Raw genomic sequence first — 21132 nt, forward strand, 5'->3', positions numbered from 1 at the left:
TTCCTCTGAGTCTGATCTACCATAAATAAATAAATCATCTGATCTGCTTTTTATAGCACCTAAGTATACATTGTTATAAAAAAAAAAAAAGTACAAAGAGACTAGTTATGTTCAAAGGGCCTAGACATTTTCTAGAACCAGCCCTGCAGAGTAGGGCTTGATTTAGAGATACTCTGACTCCAAAAGCCTAGAAGTATAGTGGGTTTGTGGTTTCTCCCAGGAAGCTTGAAAACAGTTTTCAAGCTTTCCTGTATGCCAACCATAAATCCACTGAAAAAGAAATTCAGAATACACTCCCACTCAGGATATACCACACACACACACAAAAAAAAAAAAAAAAAAAAAATACTTAGGAATAAACTTAACCAAGGAGGTAAAAGACCTCTACAAAGAAAATCATAAAACATTGAAAAAAGAAATTGAAGAAGACCTTAGATGACAGAAATATTTTCCATATTCTTGGATAGGCAGAATAAATATCACCAAATTCTTCCAAAAATGATCCACAGATTGAGTGCAATACCCATTAAATTACCAAGGTCATTCCTCACAGACATAGAAAACTCAGTCTTTAAATTCACTTGGAACAAGAAAATACTCAGAATAGCCCAAGTAGTTCTCAGCAACAAGAACCATGTTAGAGGCATTAAAATACCTGACTTCAAACTATACTACAAAGCCATAGTAATAAAAACAGCATGGTACCGGCACAAAAACAGACACATAGACCAATGGAGTACAAGACTCAGAAACAAATCCGCACACTGACAGCCAATTAATTTTTGACAAAGGGACCAAAAACATACACTGGAAAAAAGATAGCCTCTTCAACAAATGGTGTTGGCAAAACTGGTTAACCATATGCAGAAAAAATGGAAATAAGCCTCACTTTCTCACCTGTACAAGAGTCAAATCAAGATGGATCAGAGACTTTTGATTTCTCAAACCAGAGACTTTGCAACTCCTTGAAGAGGGCATAGGTCCAACACTGCAACACATAGGCACAGGTAAAAACTTTCTCAACAAGACCCCAAGGGCATAAAAACTAAAAGAGAGATCAATACATAGGATTGCATTAAACCAAAGAGCTTCTATAAAGCAAACTATATCAAGAACATCAACAGAGAGCCAACAGAATGGAAAAGAAATTTTGCCAAATATTTCTCCAATAGAGGACTAATTTCTAGAATATACAGAGAATTCAAGCAACTCAGCACTAAGAAAACTAATAACCCAATCAAAAAATGGGCAAGTGAACTAAATAAACACTTCACAAAAGAAGAAATTCAAGTGGCCAAAAAATGTATGAAAAAATGTTCAACATCATTAGCAATCAGAAAGATGTAAATCAAAACTACCCTGAGAGTTCACCTAACTCCAACTAGAATGGCAATCATTCAAAACACAAACAACAACAAATGGTGGTGAGGATGTGGAGTGGGAACTGTAATACATTGTTGGTGACATTGCAAATTAGTGCAACCACTTTGGAAAATGGTAGGGAGAATCTTCAGAAGAATGGAAACAAATCTACCATATGACCCAGCAATACCACTTCTAGGTATCTACTCAAAAGAATGAAAACCAAAATACCAAACGAATGCATGCATATTTATGTTCATAACCGCATAATTCACAATTACCAAACTATGGAACTAGCCAAGATGTCCATCAACAGATTAATGGATTACAAAACTATAGGATATGTAGAAAATAGAATTTTACTCAGACATAAAGAAATTATATCATTTACAAGGAAACAGATGGAACTGGAGGACATTATGCTAAGTGAGATTAGTCCATCACAAAAAGTAGGAAATCGGATGCTCTCCCTAATATGTGAAAGCTAGGGAGAAAATGGGTCATAGGAAGAACTCTAGATGAAGGAGGAAAAACCATAGATGAGTAAATAAGGAGCCTAACTGGGAGTGATGTGAGGGGGAGAGGGAAACTCCCTAATATACATGATGTACATTCACAAACATATCAAAGTCAACCATTTACAAAACATAAGAAGAAAGGAGAGGGGAAGAAATGGAGGGAGGAGAGAATTGGGCTAAATAAGTGATGTGTGCAAGTATGCTTTTACCATCTTGGACTCCATTAAGATGTATGACTACAATGCACCAGTAAAAAAAAAAAAAAGGACTCATAAATAAATATCAATCATTAAGAAATATAAAAACAAAGCTTTCAATATTTGATACTAGAGATTTGCTGCTTCTCCATTTTAAAGAGTTTATCTAGGTAGTGGGGAAATGTAGAAGTAGCATGGCATAGTGGGAAGATTTGGAAAGAAACTAGATTAAAATCTTGGCTCAACTCTTACTGGTTGTGTTTGTAAGCAAATTGCAAATTATACAAATTTATATAAATCTTAGTTTTTCCCAACTGTAAAATGGGGATTACAATATCTACCTTATCAACATAGCAAACCAGAGATTTTGGCACCTGGAATAAACTATACCAGACCAGCTCTCAAATCAATTTTGTAATTCATAACGTAGCCCACAGATGGGTGTTACTAACAATGCTCACCATCTGGTAGCTTCCTGTTTTAAATAATTATTCTTGCTAAGTAGGTGCCAAGCTTTTAGAATCATTATATTAAATGTTTGCATCCTCTAAATTTTGGTATCCTTAGACAAAGATCAGCGCGATCAGCCACAGTTCAGCTTAGGGGTTGTTCTGAAGATTAAAAATAACATTTAAAAAAAACCTTTGTACTGTGACAGTACACAATAGATAACAAGTTATTATTTAAACATTTTGTTAATACCTTTATGCAATCTATTTGCCACTGTACATTAACACAACTACTTCAGTAAGCCAACAGTGAGTATACAGTAAATCATACAAGCAACTTCCAGTAATATAAACAAAATGGACATGAAAGGATATATACTCTAACATTCTTTTCAAAGGTTCAAATTAACTCCTTCTACCTTGACTTTGGGATTTTCTAAACCTAAGAATTTAGAAACATTCTTCATGTCAAACCGTCTTCATTTCAAGAAGCATTTCTAGACTAAGAGAAGAAGTGAAGAGTCAGATTCATGAAAGAATTCAAAATAGCCACTCAGGACAAAGAGAACTGTTGATGGTGCTATGCATCACATCTCAGCTGCACAAAACCAGTCAAGTAAGAAAAACATCAGGGCTCCTTTATCAGATCAACCAACAATCCACAGAAACTCCTTTAGAAAAAGAGTTTAGTAGTGGAGAAATAAAATTTTCGAACCCGTAAAAATCTCTGTAAAAAGCACTCTTACTCACTGGGCCTGGTGGACTTAGCTTGTAATCCCAGCATTTGGAAAGCAGAAACAGGAGGATCACGGTTTGAGGACAGCCTCGGCTTCTTAGTGAGGCCCCTTGCAACTCCGTGAGATTCTGTTTCAAAATAAAGAATAAAAATAGGGCTGAGGGTGTATGTAGTGCAGAGGTAGAATGCCCCTGGGTTCCATCCCTGGTACTGGGGGGAAAAAAAAGCACTCCTACTTAGCTCTAAAAGATTATTTTCTCTGGATTATCAAAGATCCAGAAATAACTATTTTATGTTAATCCAAACCAAGGTCACAGGAACAGCTGTTATTAAAAAAAAAAAAAAAAAAAAAGAGTTAAATTAGCCAGGCATGGTGGCCAGCATTCCGGAGGCTGAGACCAGAGGTCTGCAGACAGCCTCAGCTACTTAGTGAGTCCTCTGCAACTTAGTGAGACCCTGTTTCAAAAATAAAGAATAAAAAATAGGGCTGGGGGTGTAGCTCAGAGATAGAATGCCCCTGGGTTCTATCCCCAGTACAGCAAAAAAAAAAAAAAAAAAAATAGAGTTAAAGTGATCTATAGGTGTTACCGATTCTAATGTTGCTTTAGTAACAGCTTTGTCATACTAGAACAAACTTTCCCCAAGAAAGCATCATTTTGGGGCATAAGTGTCAAATCAAGCACACAAGCTTGAGTTCCCATATTTCCTACAAATTAAAGGATACTGTCCATATGTCTGTTAGGTGGTGACTCATATACTTTTAAATAGAATCCTTGTTCTTTTCTGACTTTACATGTTACACTTAGTCAAATATATAATCAGGGAGATTGAAACAGAACTTCTATAAATTGGTTAAAAATTAGAATTCTAAAGATGGCAGCTCAGTAAAAAAATAAATACAAAGTAAGCTAGAAATTGGAATTCTATGATTGTGACTCCCATGGTCTCCTTGAATAATATAATACTAATCACATTATGAATAAATAATAAAAGACTAAAAGCAATAAATCAACTATTAACACTCTTGATCTAGAGCTGGGCATGGTGGCACACGTTTGTAATCCCAGTACTTGGGAGGCTGAGATAGGGGGAACACAGGTTCATGGGCAGTCTTAGCACCTTAGTGAAGCCCTCTGCAACTTAGTGAGACCCTGTTTCCAAATAAAATAATAAATTAGGTCTGGGGATATAGCTTGGAGGTAGAATGCCCCTGGTTGTTTCCATCTCCAAGATGGAATCACACACACACACACACACACACACACACACACACACACACACTTCCTTGATCTGATGGCACATTAACAACAAAACCTAAGTCAGAGTGTGGTTTCAGAGTGGCACATGATTGTAATCCCAGCATTTGGGAAGTTGAGACAGGATCGCAGTTTGTGCAGGGACAGCCTCAGCTACTTAGGTCCTTTGCAACTCAGTGAGACACTTGCAACTCAGTGAGACACTGTTTTAAAAATAAAAAAATAAAAATAGGGCTGGGAGTTTAGCTCAGAGGTAGAATGCCCTGGGTTCCATCCCCAGTAAGCAAAAAAGAAGGAGAAGCAGAAGGGGAAGGGGAAGGAGGAGAAGGAGAAAAGCAAAGCAAAGCAAATCAGATAAACATTAAACAGGAAATGTGGCTGTGGGTATGGTAGCGCAGACTTGTAATCCCAGTATTTGGGAGCCTGAGACAGGAGGGTCATGGTTCAAGGCTAGCCTCAACTATTAAGTGAGGCACTTTGCAACTCAGTGAGAATCTGTTTCAAAATAAAGAATAAAAAAAATAGGGATGGGGGTGTAGCTCAAAAGAAGAATGTCCCTGGGTTAATCCCCAGTACCGCAAAAAAAAAAAAAAAAAAAAAAGGAAATGATGTGTATAAATGGTTAACATTCCTTAAGAGAGATGTCAAGTAGGGTTAGTATATAGTTCTAATGGAGAAATATTCGTCACCATAATCAGCAAAGTAACAAACTAAGAAAAATATTCCTTGTTATTTACTGACATGTATCTGTAATTCCCATTTTGATTTTTATCTTTCTGGTGCCATCAAGTGGTAACATTATGAAGTGTTCAAAGATAAGATGCAAATCATGTTACCACACTGGTGTGTTCTATACCATGCCCAGCCATCTATGTCAATTAAAGAATGTTATCACACTGATATGTTCTACCTATGTCAATTATTCAGCAGTGATGTTTTAGAATATAATTATCTGGAAAGGGGCGGGTGCTCAGAGCAGACTTTTTGCAACTCATTCCCATTTTAAACTCCCAACCCAAGACATGAGTTAATGCAAAGAACAATAATGAGTAGACCTTTAAGGCCAGGATGCTTCACTCCAACTGACTCTGAAGCCATTTGGAAAACAAAATTAGAATCAAAACGACCTATCAATCAAATCATGAGAACAGGTGATATCAGAATTAGTTTTCAATTAGAAACCTTAAGTGATAGCTAAAATTGTATAAATAACAAATTTAATGGAAAATTAATATTAGTAAATTATTTGAAACTATATAACAGATTCTAAATGATCATGTCAGCAACTTCTGCAAATATATATAATAAATTATATATATATATATAATAAAGAAATAACAAGCCAGGAGTAGTAGCACATGCTTGCAATCCCACTACTTGGAGGCTGAAACAGAAGGATCGCAGGTTCCTGGCCAGCCTCAGCTACTTAGTGAGGCCCTCCACAATTTAGAGACCCTGTTTCAAAATAAAGAATAAAAACCAGGGCTGGAGAGTAGCTCGAAGGAAGAATGCCCCTGGGTTCAATCCCCAGTACTGTAAAAAAGTATATAAAAAATAAAAAATAAATTAAAAAATAAATAACAAGAGTCCAACTCCTTTATTGCCACACACAAAGCACTAATGACTTTTCCATCTGTAGGCCCAAAGATATAAGCAGCAACTGTGCAATCTGATTTCTAGTTAAACATGGCAAATTGAACACATTTACCTACCGATGGTGTCTCCTGAAATTCTTAACATGGCAGCAAAAGAATCTGGTTAAGGGAAAAACCCCACCAGGACCAAGAAAGAAGGTCACAATAACAAAATTTTAAAAGCTAAAATGTATATGAGTGAGGAAAAATTGACGTGAGAAAGTAGAGATTACAGAGCCCAGTATTCCCACAGTGGGGGTTGTAGTGGCATGAGACTGCTAAGGAAGCGGGAGTGGCTGAGAGCAGGGGAACTGGTCCTAGTCCTGGTTAGAAAGCAGTTAGGACCTCCTGCATACTCCCTACTGCACAGCCGGGTGCCTGGTCTTACTCCACACTGTAAGATTGAAAGTTTACGCTCTAGGAAGAGTGTGTTATAGGAGACCAGTCACAGTGACAGGGAATACTGCCATGAAAAGCGTTAGTAATTCAGGAGGTGGTGGTCACCTGAATGGCACTGACATGCCAAAAAGCACAAAACAACAATGAAAACACGACTTTTTTTGGGGGGAAAAAAAACCTGTGGAAGGAAGTAACACCAACTCTGATTACTGTACCCAAAGGTGACATAAGTACCAGCAGAATGTTTCATTTTACCTCTATGTGAAAAAGTAAAGGACAAAAACGAAAGATGATGCTAAAAAAAAAAGTACCTTCTACTTAAAGACACTGAGTTACATTCAACTCTACATTTTCCATATGACCTATATTAGTTAGATGAATACTGCGACTAATGCTAAACAAAGTGGTGAGGAAATACAAGAACTTTTTATGCTTCTATTTTGAAAGTCCGTTTCATTTTGTCTCTTTAGGAAATTGAGAGCAAAGCACCAGAGAATCTCTGACTACTCCTGATAAACACTGTGGTCAAGTCAGGAAACACCAACAGACCTGGAGACTTGTTGACTTTTTAAAAGAATCCCATTTTTGAAGATGAACTGATCAAAGAATAGGGTTAAGTACCTTTGATAATGTCATTTAAGGTTCAGTTAATTTCTCATTTTCAGTCTTGTTTCCATATAAGATTATATAGTAGAGCTATATGTACATACTTATCAACAGATATCAACATAAGAACATGCCAAAATACATTAATGTAGATAAAACTGTACCTTGAACACCTTCTAGGAGTAAATCGACTCCCTTCCTATAAAAATCAGAAGCAGCTTCATAGTCGTCTTCCTCTTCCTTTTTTAAAGCCAGCTTTATTAATTCTCCTGCTTTCTCCAAATAATCTCTCTTGCCAAGCTTAGGTTTTAAACTGCCAGGAAAGAGGCTACGACTTTCCCGTTCTTCTTCTGTTTTGTTCTGCTCACTGTCAGAAGCAACAGCCCCTAGCACTGAAGAATCCGAAGAAAGATTGAGACCAAAGGCTCGAGTGGGAGAATTTTGATTGGAAGCCATTCCATCATCTAACTCGGCAAGAGAATCCACATCAACAGTAAGAGAGATCAGATCACTGTCACTGGAGAAGCCTAGAAACATGATCACAACAGTAAATATTAAATTGAGCACCAGCCAGAAGAATACAAATCATGCTAACTATTCATTTTTTCATACCATCCAATTCCATTAGGAAGGCTGTAATTTACTGATGAAGTTTGTGTCTAGCAATTTGTTTCAGCTTAGGTCATTCCCTTTTGCACTGGCTTTAAAACTCTGGAAGACAATCTCCTTGCCTTGATTACCAAGTTAAAATTGAAGACAAGTCTTAATCTAGCCTTACTGTCAAAGGGGGCCTTTACCGCAAGATCTTGAAACCTTCACAGAAAACTGTTGTTCATACAGATAATTGCTATAAACAACAGCCTTGTGAGAAAGGGAAAAGGGTGAGAAGAGCTTTGGAGTAAGACCCAAAAAAGGACTTGAATCTCAGCTCTTAAAACATACTGTGTGACCAATGGGAAGTTCTTAATAATTTACTTACTGTTCATGAGGAACAGAGTTAATGCATGTGAAGCAAAAGAGACTGTCATGAAATTATAACTATTATAGCAATTGTATAATAATTATATAATGATCATTGTATTCTCAGAAGTGTGACTTCAGGTAACCACCCATATCTGAAAAGTATGTTACTTAAGAGTCTTTTAAGAATTGACTTTTAATTTTAAAAATTTTGTTTCAGCCTCTTCCACAGGCTTTGGGAAAGAACTCTGGACTATATTTTTACCTTAGTTTTCAAATAGAAAATAAACAGTAGGCACTAATTAATTATTTAGCAATAAAAACTACTGCTCCCATTTAGCTGACTTCATGGTGAATGAGATGACTTGCAACAACCGTAGCAAACTTTCTGGTCTCAAGACCTCTCTTTCCATTCTTAAAATGACTATGGATTCCAAAAAGATTTTTTATGTGAATTATACCTACAAATACTTACAAATATTATACTGATATTTAAAAAGACAAAAGATGTCGGGTGTGGTGGCACACACTTGTATCCCAGCATTTGGGAGGCTAACACCAGAGGATTGTGGTTCACAAACAGCTTCAGCTACTTAGTGAGACCCTCCGTAACTTAGTGAGACCCTGTTTCAAAATAAAGAATAAAAAACAGGGCAGGGGTGTAGCTCGGAGGTCGAATGCCCCTGGTTACATCCTCAGACATTAAGGACCATTACATGTTAACATAAATTTTATGAAAAATAAGTATATTTACCAAAACAAAAAATATGTAGAGGGAAGTGGCACAGTTTAACATTTTTAGACATCTTGTTAATGCCTGGTTTAACAGATGATGGCTAGATTCTAATATCTGATTCTGAACACCATTTGTTCTGTTATAATATGTTGTTTTTGTCAAAAGATATAAAGAAAATGTCACATAGATATATAATTGCAAAAGGGACAAGTATTTTTATAGCCTCTTCAGCTAACTGTGGCTATTGATCTTTGATACCATATTAGAAATCCACAAATGGTAGTTCCTAAATCTAGTGCCACTGTGGAATATAAAATCCTATCGATAAAAAGTCCATTTCTGTTGCATGCAAATCCATTGGTCTGTTTTATATATTGAAAGATCTTTTACCCAGTGAGATATCTTAGCCTCAAGTGTAATTCTGAAAATGTTCATTTCCTGAGTTACACAGATCTTCCAAGTGTTGTCCCTGTATCTCATTATTACAGCACCCCAAAAAATAACCAACTTGTTAATATCACCACCAATCTTATCAGAAAATCCCTTAAATATTTGGAATCTGTCAAAGTGGCAGATAGAAGTTATCAAAAAATCCTAATAAGAGTTCTTTTCTTTGAAGTGCCAACTCACCTCAAATATTTTCAAGAAAAAAATTGCTGACTACCCAACTGTGAATAATCATAGTTTGTTAAGTGTTGTTTCTAGCAAAATGGGCCCCATGAAGAAAGCAGTTGGTTCAACTCACAACTCGAACAACCACAAAAGTGCTTCTCCTGGAGGCAATCGTGATGGGTCATAACCCATGTTTTATGCACATTTCCCGTTATATCACTCAGAATATTCAAGAGACATGTGCCCAAAGGTTGAGATTCAATAAAATATGTTTGCAGCTTTACCAAGGGCATTATTGGGAGAAACTGGCATTGGCTTTATTGGAAGTATGTGCAACATCACTGCCCCAGTTTGATGTCACTGTTTTGCTTCTTGCCAGACATAGCAGTTTTATGTGGGAGCTTTTGCATAATCAGTGCAAATAACACAGTGAAAGGGCAAAGGATGCTCTAAAGTTGTTATCCAATATTTTCAGCCTTGTGGACCCCCTGAAAAGATCCCAAGAACACCCAGAGGTCTGAACACCTCTGAGAACACTTTGAGAGCCAGACTTAGAAGATTACACAATATTCACATATAAGTTATATTAAAAAATGGTTTGGGAAAAACTGAGATCTATGGACATTAACAGCCAAATTTTTAAGAAAATACATTAAAAATTATTTCCTCTGGATTAAATCCTATCCTAATGGAAGGTAGATTAAACTACACAATTCTGTGATCAGGGAACACTGGTAAACATTTTATGCATAAAGGTCCAGAGAGTGAATACTTTAGGCTTGGCCAACGATATGTTCTCTGTTGTAGACAACATATAAATGAAAAGGCATGGCCTTATTCCAATGAAACTTTGTTCATGAAGACTGAAATCTTAATTCTATGCGGTTTCTTTTTTCAACCATTTAAATATGTAAAAATCACCAAGCGTGGTGGTACATGCTTGTATTCCGAGCATTCTGGAGGCTGAGACTGGAGGACTGTGCTTCAAGGACAGCCTTAGAAACTCAGTGAGACCTTGTTTCAAAATAATGAATAAAAAAGAGCACTTCCGGGAAGATGGCGACCGAGAAAAGCGGGGCTTAAGAGCCCCGCTAACAACCAATCTCCATTACCACAAAATCAGCGCCTTTCATAGCCAGAAAACACCATCACCAGAGAAACAAAAAAAATCACCAAGCTCCAGAGAGAAAGCGGACTGAGAACAGAGCTCAGACCCACAGAGGAGATACACCGGCCTCACGCCTGAGGACGCGGCAGCAGCGCCATACTGCCGGCGGCAGCGACGAATTGACCGGACGGCTACAGCAAGCCCAGGTGAGCCGCTGTGGAACAGCCAGGCGGGATTTCTCACCGCAGGTAAAATCTAAAGCTCCCAGTGGCTGAGCTCAGCACACGCCGCAGGGATTCAGAGTGGAAATCAAAACCAAGAAGAAATACGCCAGCCTCACGGCCGAGGGCATAGCAGCGGCGCCATATTGCCACCAGCGGCAGCAGCAGAGAATTCACCGAATCCAGTACAGCTACATCTGCGTACTCAAGAACAGTGAGTCAAATTGCGGGCCACAGAGGAGAAATCCCAGTACTGTACTCCCTGGGACTTGACCCAGTGGGGGAGGGGCGGTGGCAGAGATATCACACCATAGGAGAACGTGCAACCTGGCACCCCCCCACACAGTCTAAAGCAGCCTCTATCGACTCTCTGGGTCGGAGACTCTGTGATACAACCCAGTAAAGGAGTAGTGGGGTCTGAGATACTACTGACTCGAGATCCAGAACACCTTAAGTGAAGTCATAGTGACCCAAGGGAAGAACACAGAGAAGGCACAAACTTCCGAAATCATGGGAAAGAGGAATAATACTGGAGCAATGAATGCCCACAACCCCACAACATCAGAACCCGATAAAACAGAAAATCAGAGATTTCTAGAAGATCAAATTAGGAAAATAACTGTAAAAATAACTGAGGTGCTTCGAAAAGAACTCAGAGAGAGCCAAAAAGAGATAAAGGATGCAATTAATGAAGTAAAGGCCTCAATTCAAAGCACAAACAACCGATTAGACCACATGGAGAACAGAATCTCGCTCCTAGAAGATGATCATTCCAAAAATGAACGCATAGTTTCTAATCTAGAAAAAATATCCGACAGCAGGAATCTGATATTGAAGAAATATGGGCCCATTTTAAGAGAGCTAACCTAAGAATAATTGGAATAGAGGAGGGAAAAGAAAGTGAAACCAAAGGGATCAACAATCTCTTCAAGGAAGTAATAGCAGAAAATTTTCCAAACATAGAGCAAGAGGTCGATGCACAGGTCCAGGAAACTTATAGAACTCCCTTTAGACAGGATCGGAGAAGAGGATCCCCACACCACATAATTGTCAAAATGACCAATGTGGAAGCCAAGCAGAGAATCTTAAAGGCAACAAAAACAAAGGGCCAAGTGACATTCAGAGGCAAACCAATTAGAATCACTCCAGACTTCCCAAACCAAGTCATGAGAGCCAGAAGGGCTTGGACTAACATATTCCAAACTCTGAAAGAAAACAACTTCCAGCCAAAAATTTCCTACCCAGCAAAACTTTCTATCAAATTAGATGGAGAAATAAGAAGCTTCCATGACAAACAGAAACTGAAGGAATTTATGTCTTCAAAACCAGCACTAGAGAAAATACTCAAAGAGATTAACTACAAAGAAGAAATAGGTAACACACACCAGAACCAGAGAAACAAGAGTTTCCATCCAACAGTCAACTAAGACTGGTTATCTGTGGAGATTCATTATTTATGTTAGTCTTTTACCTATCTCTAAATGGTATTGTTTGCCTTTATTGTTGTTAATTTTTAGGATTTCTAGTTGGAATATTAATATACCTTCAGATATAGCATTTGGAAATATTTTATCCCATTCTATTAGCAACTGTTAACTCTGTTTACATTGTCTTTGGATATATAATATTTTTTTTTAGGGAGTTTGTATACTCTTCTGTTGCCTGTGCCATTGAAATCATAACCAAGAAATCACTGCCAATTTCAATGTTGTGAGGTTTTATGACCCAGATTTTCTCCTAAAAGTTTATAGTCTTAAGATTTATATTTAGGTCTTTTATCTATTTTGAGTTAATATTTGTATATAGGATTAGGTAAGGGTCCAACTTTATTCTTTTCCATGTAATTATTATGTTTCAACAATATTTAGTTAAAAGATTATTATTTCCACCACCAAATGTTCGTGGAAACCTTGTCAAAAATAACTTGACAATATAGGGAAGAATTTAGCTCTAGGCTTTTATTTAACTCCAATGGTTTATATATCTGCCTTTAGAATAGTACTACACTGTTTCAATTATTGTAGCTTTATATGGTTTGAAATCAGAAAATATATATCTTCTAGCTTTGTTCTTTTTCAAGATCATTTTGGGTATCTAGAGTCCATATTCCATATTAGGATAGATTTTTTTCTGAAAAATAAATATATAAATATATGATAGTTTCACCTAAAAAAATAGAAAAAAAATATTCTCTGGTAAGAAAGAAAGTAAAAAGAAATATTGAAATGTTATCTTTAAGTCATCAAAAGCTTGGTATCAGACAAATGAAACTGTTATGTGAGATTATCATTTTTAACTTAGGATAAATTGCTATAATACTAGATGTCAACCACTAAGCCAAGCATGGGAAGGAGGGATGGGGAGGGAATGGGGTGGGGATCGGGTGGGGGCTGACTGGGCGATGTGTGCATGTATGTCTACAAAAGTTTGTATCCCACTATGATGTATGAATACAGTGCACCAATAAAAAAAAAAAAAAAAAGAGGGCAGAGAGTTTAGCTCAGAGGTGGAATTCCCCTGAGTTCCATCCCCAGGCCCATAAATAAATAAATAAATAAATAAATAAATAAATAAATAAATAAATAAATCTCATTTTAAACCAGAGGCCCTGATGTGGGCCATAGTGGGCCAACACCTATTATACACTCAATTTGCTAACTTCATATCATATAAAGTAAGTTAGGATAAAAACACGCTACTGGCCCTTAAGTTCAATTTTCAAATCAGCTTTAAATACTACTTTGGCACCCTGTCAATATATTCTTTTTTTTTTTCCCCCAAATCCTTAAAATCCCAAAAAGCAATAATTTTCATTAAACCCACAATTTCAGCTGGGATTCACTGGATGGACCTAGTAAAAAAATCACTTCAGTTCTCTGACATTTCAGCCATATAGACAGTACTTCATAATCAAAATCCTTTATAGCAGTCTAAAAAGTTATTCATCCACTGTTCTGAGAAATATATAAACTTTATAAGACTTTTTAAATAATTTTAAATATTTTATGTATTATAATGCAAATTTATTTCCTTAGTAATGCCATTATATAATCTAGTCTACTGAAACTAATATACAATTCAGTTGAAAAAAAGTTCTGGTTTATAGAAGGAAGTGATACATTAAAGATCTTTGGTCTATGCTCGGGGTGTCCTGTCACTATAACCTTCACACAACCTATCATATTATCTGTTCCATGCTTTGCCTGATTTTCCTTTCTAATACGAACAATAATATCAAAGGGCCAGGGGTAAAGTTACATATACTCAGTTTCTTGGCTTCTGACCACAAAAATCGAGGAACATAGTTAATACTTCCTCTTACCTTTGCAACCTTATTTGTAAAGGGAATCACAACTAAGCGAAAATAGATCAGAAAAGCAAGATTATCATCTTGGAAGAAAGTCAAATAGGAAAATTAATTTTAAAAATATGCAATACAAAGTATTTTCTTTTCAAATTCTGCCTAGTTTCTAAATGAAGAATCTTTAAAAGCAGGCAAACAACAAAACATTAGCATGTTAGAAAAAGAAAACATTTTAGTCAAACTGGGAGAAAAAAAGGAAAAAACACTTCTGATTGAAACTTTCTGGAAGACAATTTGGTACTACATATCAAAAATGAAAAATACTTCTTATATCTTTGACCCAGAAATGCAGGGATTCATACCAAAAACAGACATGTGAAAAAAATCCATGTATAGGACCAGAATGTAGTTCAGTGGCAAAGTGCCTGTTTTGCAGGTGTGGCACTCTGGGCCCCAGTTCCAAAAAGACAAAAAAGAAGAAGCCCTTTAAAGGAAAAAAAAATCCATGTTTAAAAATGTCCATCATAAAAATTAGTCAAAATCTAAAGATAATATGTCTTACAATAACATAAATAATATAAATTTCTTAGAATATTATAGTACCTCCTTATAATAAAATAGTATATATCTATTTATTTTTGTGTGTGTGGTACTGGGGATGGAACCCAGAGGCTTTCTACCTCCAGGATATACTCCCAGACCTATTTTTTTAAATATTTTATTTGTAAACAAGGTCTCACTAAGTTGCTGAGAGCCTCACTAAGTAGTTGAGGCTGCTTTGAACTTGTGCAATCCTCCTATCTCAGCCTCACAAGCGCTAGGAGTATATAGCTATTTAAAACCACATTAAAGAAAACTGTTTAATGATAATATACTCATGACATATTGTGTAAAAATGACAAACTACAAAGTAGTATGCATAGTATAATTTTAATTAAAAAATCATACACAGAAAAAAGGCTAGAAAAATACATTAAGAATTAATAGCAATTTGCTCTATAAAGTGAAATTATGGCTAACTCTACTATAGAGGGTCAGAACATTCTTTATGTGTACTAAGCCCTTAAGCGTCATTGTAAAACATCAAGAACTAAAACTGGGAAATTATATGATAATAAAGCTGTATGGACTTTATTTATAAAATTAAATGACAGCAGCCAGTGCCAAGGGATTCTTAACTTCAAAAAGAAGGTAGAAATGAGTTGACTAAAAGGCAGGTGGATCTCAGGTAGGCAAACCCGATACCTCTTCCCCTGTTAAGCTGCACCTGACCAGTTGTGTGTGTGTGTGTGTCTGTATGTCTGTGTGTGTGCATTTTTATTGGTGCATTATAATGTAAATCAAATTGACAATGATATACATGCACGCGCTCTTGATGTCCCCCTCTCCATTTCCCTACCTTCCAATATGGAATGCCCAGATTGACGTTGGTATATATTCACATGTATACACATAGTCTATGCTAGTATTTCTATTAATGAACCTCGGTCTTCCTCCCTCGCTACCCTTATATCTCCTCCCTGGCTTCCCTGAGGTTTCTCCTCATCATCTGGAGTCTCTCTTGTATCCCAATTACTTCCTATCCTGCACATATTAAAGAAAACATATGACCCTTCACTCTCTGTGATTGACTAATCTCACTTAACACAATGTTATCCAGGTCTTTCCATTTTCTTACAAATGATGTAATTTTATTTTTCTTTATTGCTGAGTAGAATTTCATTGTGTGTATTTTCTCCAGTGTATGTATTTGGCCCCTTTGTTGAAGATCAATTGATTATAAATGTGTGGGTTAGTTTCTGTATCTTCTATTCTGTTCTATTGGTCTGTTGCACCTGATCAGTTCTGAGAGGCTGAACTCTTTGTATTTCCCATAATTTTGTAATCCATTCATCTGTTGATAGACACCTAGGTTGGTTCCATAGTCTGGCTATTGTGAATTGTGCTGCTATGAACATGGGTATGCTTATATTACTGTAGTTCTCTGGTTTAAACTCCTTTGGAAAGATACCGAGTAGTGGTATGGCCAGATCATATGGTGGATCCATCCCAGTTTCCTAAGGACTCTCCACACTGATCTCCGTAGTGGCTGAATAGTTTGCAGTCCCACCAACAATGTAGAAGACTGCTTATTTCCCCATAGCCTCCCCAACATTTATTGATATTTGACTTCCTTATGATTGCCATTATGATTAGGGTTAGATGGAATCTCAATGTAGTTTTGATTTGCATCTCCCTGCTAATGATGTTGAACATTTTTTCATGTATCTATTGGCCATTTATATCTCATCTTTTGTAAAATGTCTATTCAATTCAGTTACTCAATTCTTGATTGTATTATTTGTTTTGCTAGTGTAAAGTTTTTTAAGTTCTTTGTATATTCTAGATATTAGATCTCTGTCAGAGGGATTGTTGATAAAGATCTCCCATTCTGTAGGCTTTCTCTTGAGACATTTGATGATTTCCTTTGATGAGTAGAACTTGTTAGTTTGATGCCATCACACTTATTAATTCTTGTTTTAATTTCCTGAGCTTTGGGGGTCTTGTTGAAGAAGTTTCTACCAGTGCCTATATGTTGGAGTGTTGAGCCTATGCCCTCCTCTAACAGCTTCATAGACTCTGGTCTAACTTCCAGGTCTTTGATCCACCTCCAGTTGATTTCTGTGCAGTGTGAGTGGTAAGAATTTAGTTCCATTTTTTTACAAGTGGACAGCCAGTTTTTCTAGCACCATTTATTGAAAAGGCTGTCTTTTCTCCAGAGTATCTATTTGGCCTTTTTGTTGAAGATCAATTGACTATAAGTGTGTGGATTTGTTTCTGTATCTTCTATTCTGTTCTATTGGCCTGTTGCACCTGATTAGTTCTGAGATGCTGAACCCTACCATGTCTCCTTAACTACACACCATAACTAATCATCTTCCAGTACTTGATAGTATAGTCCCTGGCCTGCAGTGCTACTGGGAGGTGCTAGAATATTTAAGAGCTAGGGGATAGTAGAAGGAAGCTAGGTCACTGAGGGCATATCCTTAAAGGAGATTTTGGTACCCTGGCCCCTTTCCCTCTCTCTTTGCCTCCAGGCCACCATGAGATAAAAAGTTTGCTTCACCAGGTGCTCCCACCCAAGTAAACTGCCTTGCCACAAGCCCAAAAACAGAAGAGCCAATCAACTGTGGGCTGAACTTGTGAGCTAAAGTAAATCTATCCTCCTTTTAAGTTAGGTCAGACATTTCATCACATGACAAGGAGGTAACTAATATACACTTTGAAACTCCCATGTAGCTGGGCATAGTGGTGCATGCTTGTAACCCCAGCATTTGGGAGGCTGAGACAGGAGGATCACAGTTCGAGGCCTGCTGTAACTCAGTGAGACCCTGTTTCAAAATAAAGAATAAAAAAATAGGGCTGGGGGGGGGGGGTGTAGCTTGGAGGTAGAATGCCCCCTGGGTTCCGTCCCCACTACTGTAAAAAAAATAAGAACAAAAACAATTCCAATGTAAATACTCAGTACCTGGTATATTCATCTTGTATCCTTAATAACCTGCTTAATACAGTACTTGTTCAACTCCTAGATGCTAAGGTCCTACAATTCAACTTGTTTTATACAAAACTGCCTATAGGTATCACATGAGGTGAAGATTAATGTGAAGAAATTTTTAAATTTCTTTAAATTTTAAAATTTATAACAGAAAGAAATTTAACAAGTAAGATATAGGGAGCAACAAGCAAGTAACAGGTCTCAGTTTAGGACGCAGGAAAGAACACTGAATACGCCAGGGCAACCACTGATGCCTGGTACAATACAGAGACTTTGTCAAAAGTTAAACCAACCTGAAGTCAACCCATCCTCAGAGGCCCTCTAGGCCATCACAAGAGTAAAAGATGCATGCTTCACCAACACCATTAAGTCAAAAAAACCTAAGCCTTTTTTGGAAGTAATACAAGGAGGGGGGGTCAAAGGTTCTATGAAAGCATTCTACCTCTGGGTTCATATCACAGAGATTCTAGTCTCAGGGCTATTAGAGGGCCCCAGGTGACTTTTTAAAAAGCAGCTACAGATATGAGGGGTTTATTTAGCATCCCAGTTCACCTACCTACCCTCACCTCTGTGCTTTGAACTGCTCAGAGCAGGGCAGTACAGCAAAATCTGTCTAGGACACCATCTCTGAAAGACAGGCCCTACAGGAAAGGGTTGAGCTGCCACAGATAAAAATCTTTATACTACAATCTATCAGAAATCCACATGTGCAATCTGTAAAAAGATCTTGGTCTCCTTTAGAACAACAGGTGGGCTCTCATGGTGACTATATATAAAATACACTGCCTCATTACTATTAGTTGGTTACCTCACTGAACTCTGAGGTTCAAATATCCTCACAGTCAACCAGAGGGAATTTCTACTTGTCCCCAAAGCAATGATCCATGCTTCATGCACAAAGCAAGATATCTAGCCGGCAGAACAAAGGCTATCCATAGGTGAGAAACACACAGATCAGTTTCCACTAAGAAACAAACTCTTGTAAATAAGATGCTAGGAGAATTCCTAAATCTAAAGCTTAATGCTGGTTAAGATTCCTGTGCTTGATGCCTGACTATTTAGTTACAGCTATTGTTGCTAAGAGGAACCATTCCTTTGATGTTTCCTTTCTTAACAACGTCCTTGGGACATGTCTGTGCTTCAACCTTGAAAATTTATGAAAAGAGCATCAAAATATCTGCTGTGTATTTGGTGAAAAACAAAATAATCTCAGAAAACAACACACTGATCATAATTAAAACCTAATGCTGTTGTTAAGCACAATCAAGCCCTACCGCTTGCCCCCTTCCCACCTAAGAAACTCTTATTCTACGCTCCCTATGTCCGTCTCTGGGCCCCAGGATGTCAAACTGCTCCTAGGTGCAAGGAGCTCACCTGAGCCTTCTATAACATGTGTGTATCCTCCCTGCCTCCCTCCATAAAGCTAAATCTTTATTGTAAAATAGAGTTGTTATTAAATACCTAAATAAAACTTAAGTGGCCTAACCTCTCTGAAACTCCTGTTTCAGTTGTAAAATAAGGAATCTACATAAATCATTTCTTTTGTGTGTGTGTGTGTAATACTGGGGGTGGAACCCAGGGGCTTTCTACCTCTGGACTATACTCCCAGACCTATTTTATTTGGAAACAGGGTTTCACTAAGTTGCTGAGAGCCTCACTCAGTAAATGGGGCTGGCTTTGAACCTGCACGATCCTCCTGTCTCTGCCTCCCAAGCGTGGGGATTACAAGCGTGCGCCACCGCGCCCGGCTTATATACATCATTTCTAATGTTACTTCTACACTAAAACCCTGACTTCTATAACACAGTATGAACTTTTTGTTGTTTAATTCACCTAACCTCCTAATGACCAAAAATATTCAACAGCCCTAAGGTTTGCTTGCTTTCTGTACTGGGATTAAACCCAAGAGCATTTCACCTCCTGAGCTATACCCTCCTGACAGTCAGTCAGTCAGTCAGTCAGTCTATTTATTTGTTTGTTTGTTTGTTTGTTTGTTTGTTTGTTTGTTTGTTTTAGAGGCATCCTACCTCTGAGCTACACTCCCAGCACTATTTTATTTTTATTTTGAAACAGGATTTTACTAAGTTGATGAGTCTCACTACTTGCTGAGGCTGTCCTCAAACCTGAGATCCTCCTGTCTCAGCCTCCCAAGAACTAGGATTATAAGGGTATGCCAGTATGCCCAGCTTTTATTTTGAAACAAGGCCTTGCTCTGTGATGAGAGTCTCACTGCTTGCTGAGGATGTCCTCAAACCTACATTCCTCCTGTCTCAGCCTCCCAAGAACTAGGATTACAGACATGTGCCACAAAGCCCTGCCCTAAGAGCCATATTTACAATTTTGGCACTGTTTTATGTTCCGATATTCTTATACACTAACACACTTTCATCTGTGTTTATCATGAGAAAAAATAACCTGTTCTTTTTCTATAATTATTTTAAGTTCCCCCACTGAAACAAATTCAATAAATAAGAAGTCATGAATAAAACAAAATTGAGTACATAAGCACTTAAAGGGAAAAAAACTGCTTCAAACTAAGTCAATAGATTCTCTTAACACAGAAAGGCCTAGAATAGACCCAGTTATAAGACTTAAGAGTTCTCATGTTGCCACCTAGTGGACATTCATTGAATAAAAATCCTACCTTAATTAAATTACTTTTAATTAGACTTTCTATATTTTGTCATGTTATACTACATCCTGTAGTGCACAAACTTTAAGTTAATCTTAAAAATAGATTCATATCATTAAGTAACCAATCAACTGAATAATACCCATTTAAAATGATCTTGTTTCAAAGCATCAACTTTAAATCCACTAAATGAAAATAATAAAAATAATAAAAACAAAAATAAACAGTATTTGGATATGTTTTTGTCAATCTTAACCTTTCTAATTAGTCTTGAAATATTTTAAATATAATTAACATTATTCAATTTAACAGCTTAACTAATAAAATATTTACGCTTGTCTACATACAGCAATTACCTTGCCATCAATAAACATATGAACTTTGGGCTACGTATCATTTTAGAGAATCTCTTACAAAAACCAGCAACATATGCTATCCTCAAAATGTGAGTCTCAGTTACTCTAAAATGGTTAAGACAGCTTAGTATATCCTTTCTTATCTCTATAGTCATTATAATGAGCACTTGAGGAATTCATAAATCACAATTTTCAGATACCCCCTCTAAAAAAAATAGATTTTTTATTCCAGGAGACATTTAAGAATATCTTCAGATCTGCTACATATGAGAAGCTGATGTCTCAATCTGTATTCGTGCTTATGATCACCTAATTATTTTCTCTTATTTGCTACATGTAGCTGGATAACATCCCTCCCTCCAGGAACTGCAAAAGAAGTCAAGTAATGTATTAGGAAGAGGAAATGACACAGGTTACCAGATGAGACTAGACCAACATCAAAGACACCGATAGCAAGGCCAGCATGGCAGTAAAGCAACTTGCATCCTTCAGACAGACCACAGATGAGCAA

General features: G+C 37.1%; 1 protein-coding gene across 1 annotated transcript in view; it reads right to left on the minus strand.

Moving 5' to 3' along the window:
- RPS6KC1 (ribosomal protein S6 kinase C1) overlaps positions 1-21132 on the minus strand; it is a gene marked incomplete at both ends in the record, with an annotated part of 210424 nt that overhangs the window by 135787 nt on the left and 53505 nt on the right. The window contains one exon of the mRNA XM_080698707.1: positions 7322-7684. Coding sequence (XP_080554833.1) covers positions 7322-7684 — 363 coding nt within the window. The remainder of the gene's footprint in view (positions 1-7321; positions 7685-21132) is intronic.

Source organism: Muscardinus avellanarius (assembly GCF_963383645.1).
Source record: "Muscardinus avellanarius genome assembly, chromosome: 7".
Lineage (NCBI taxonomy): Eukaryota > Metazoa > Chordata > Mammalia > Rodentia > Gliridae > Muscardinus > Muscardinus avellanarius.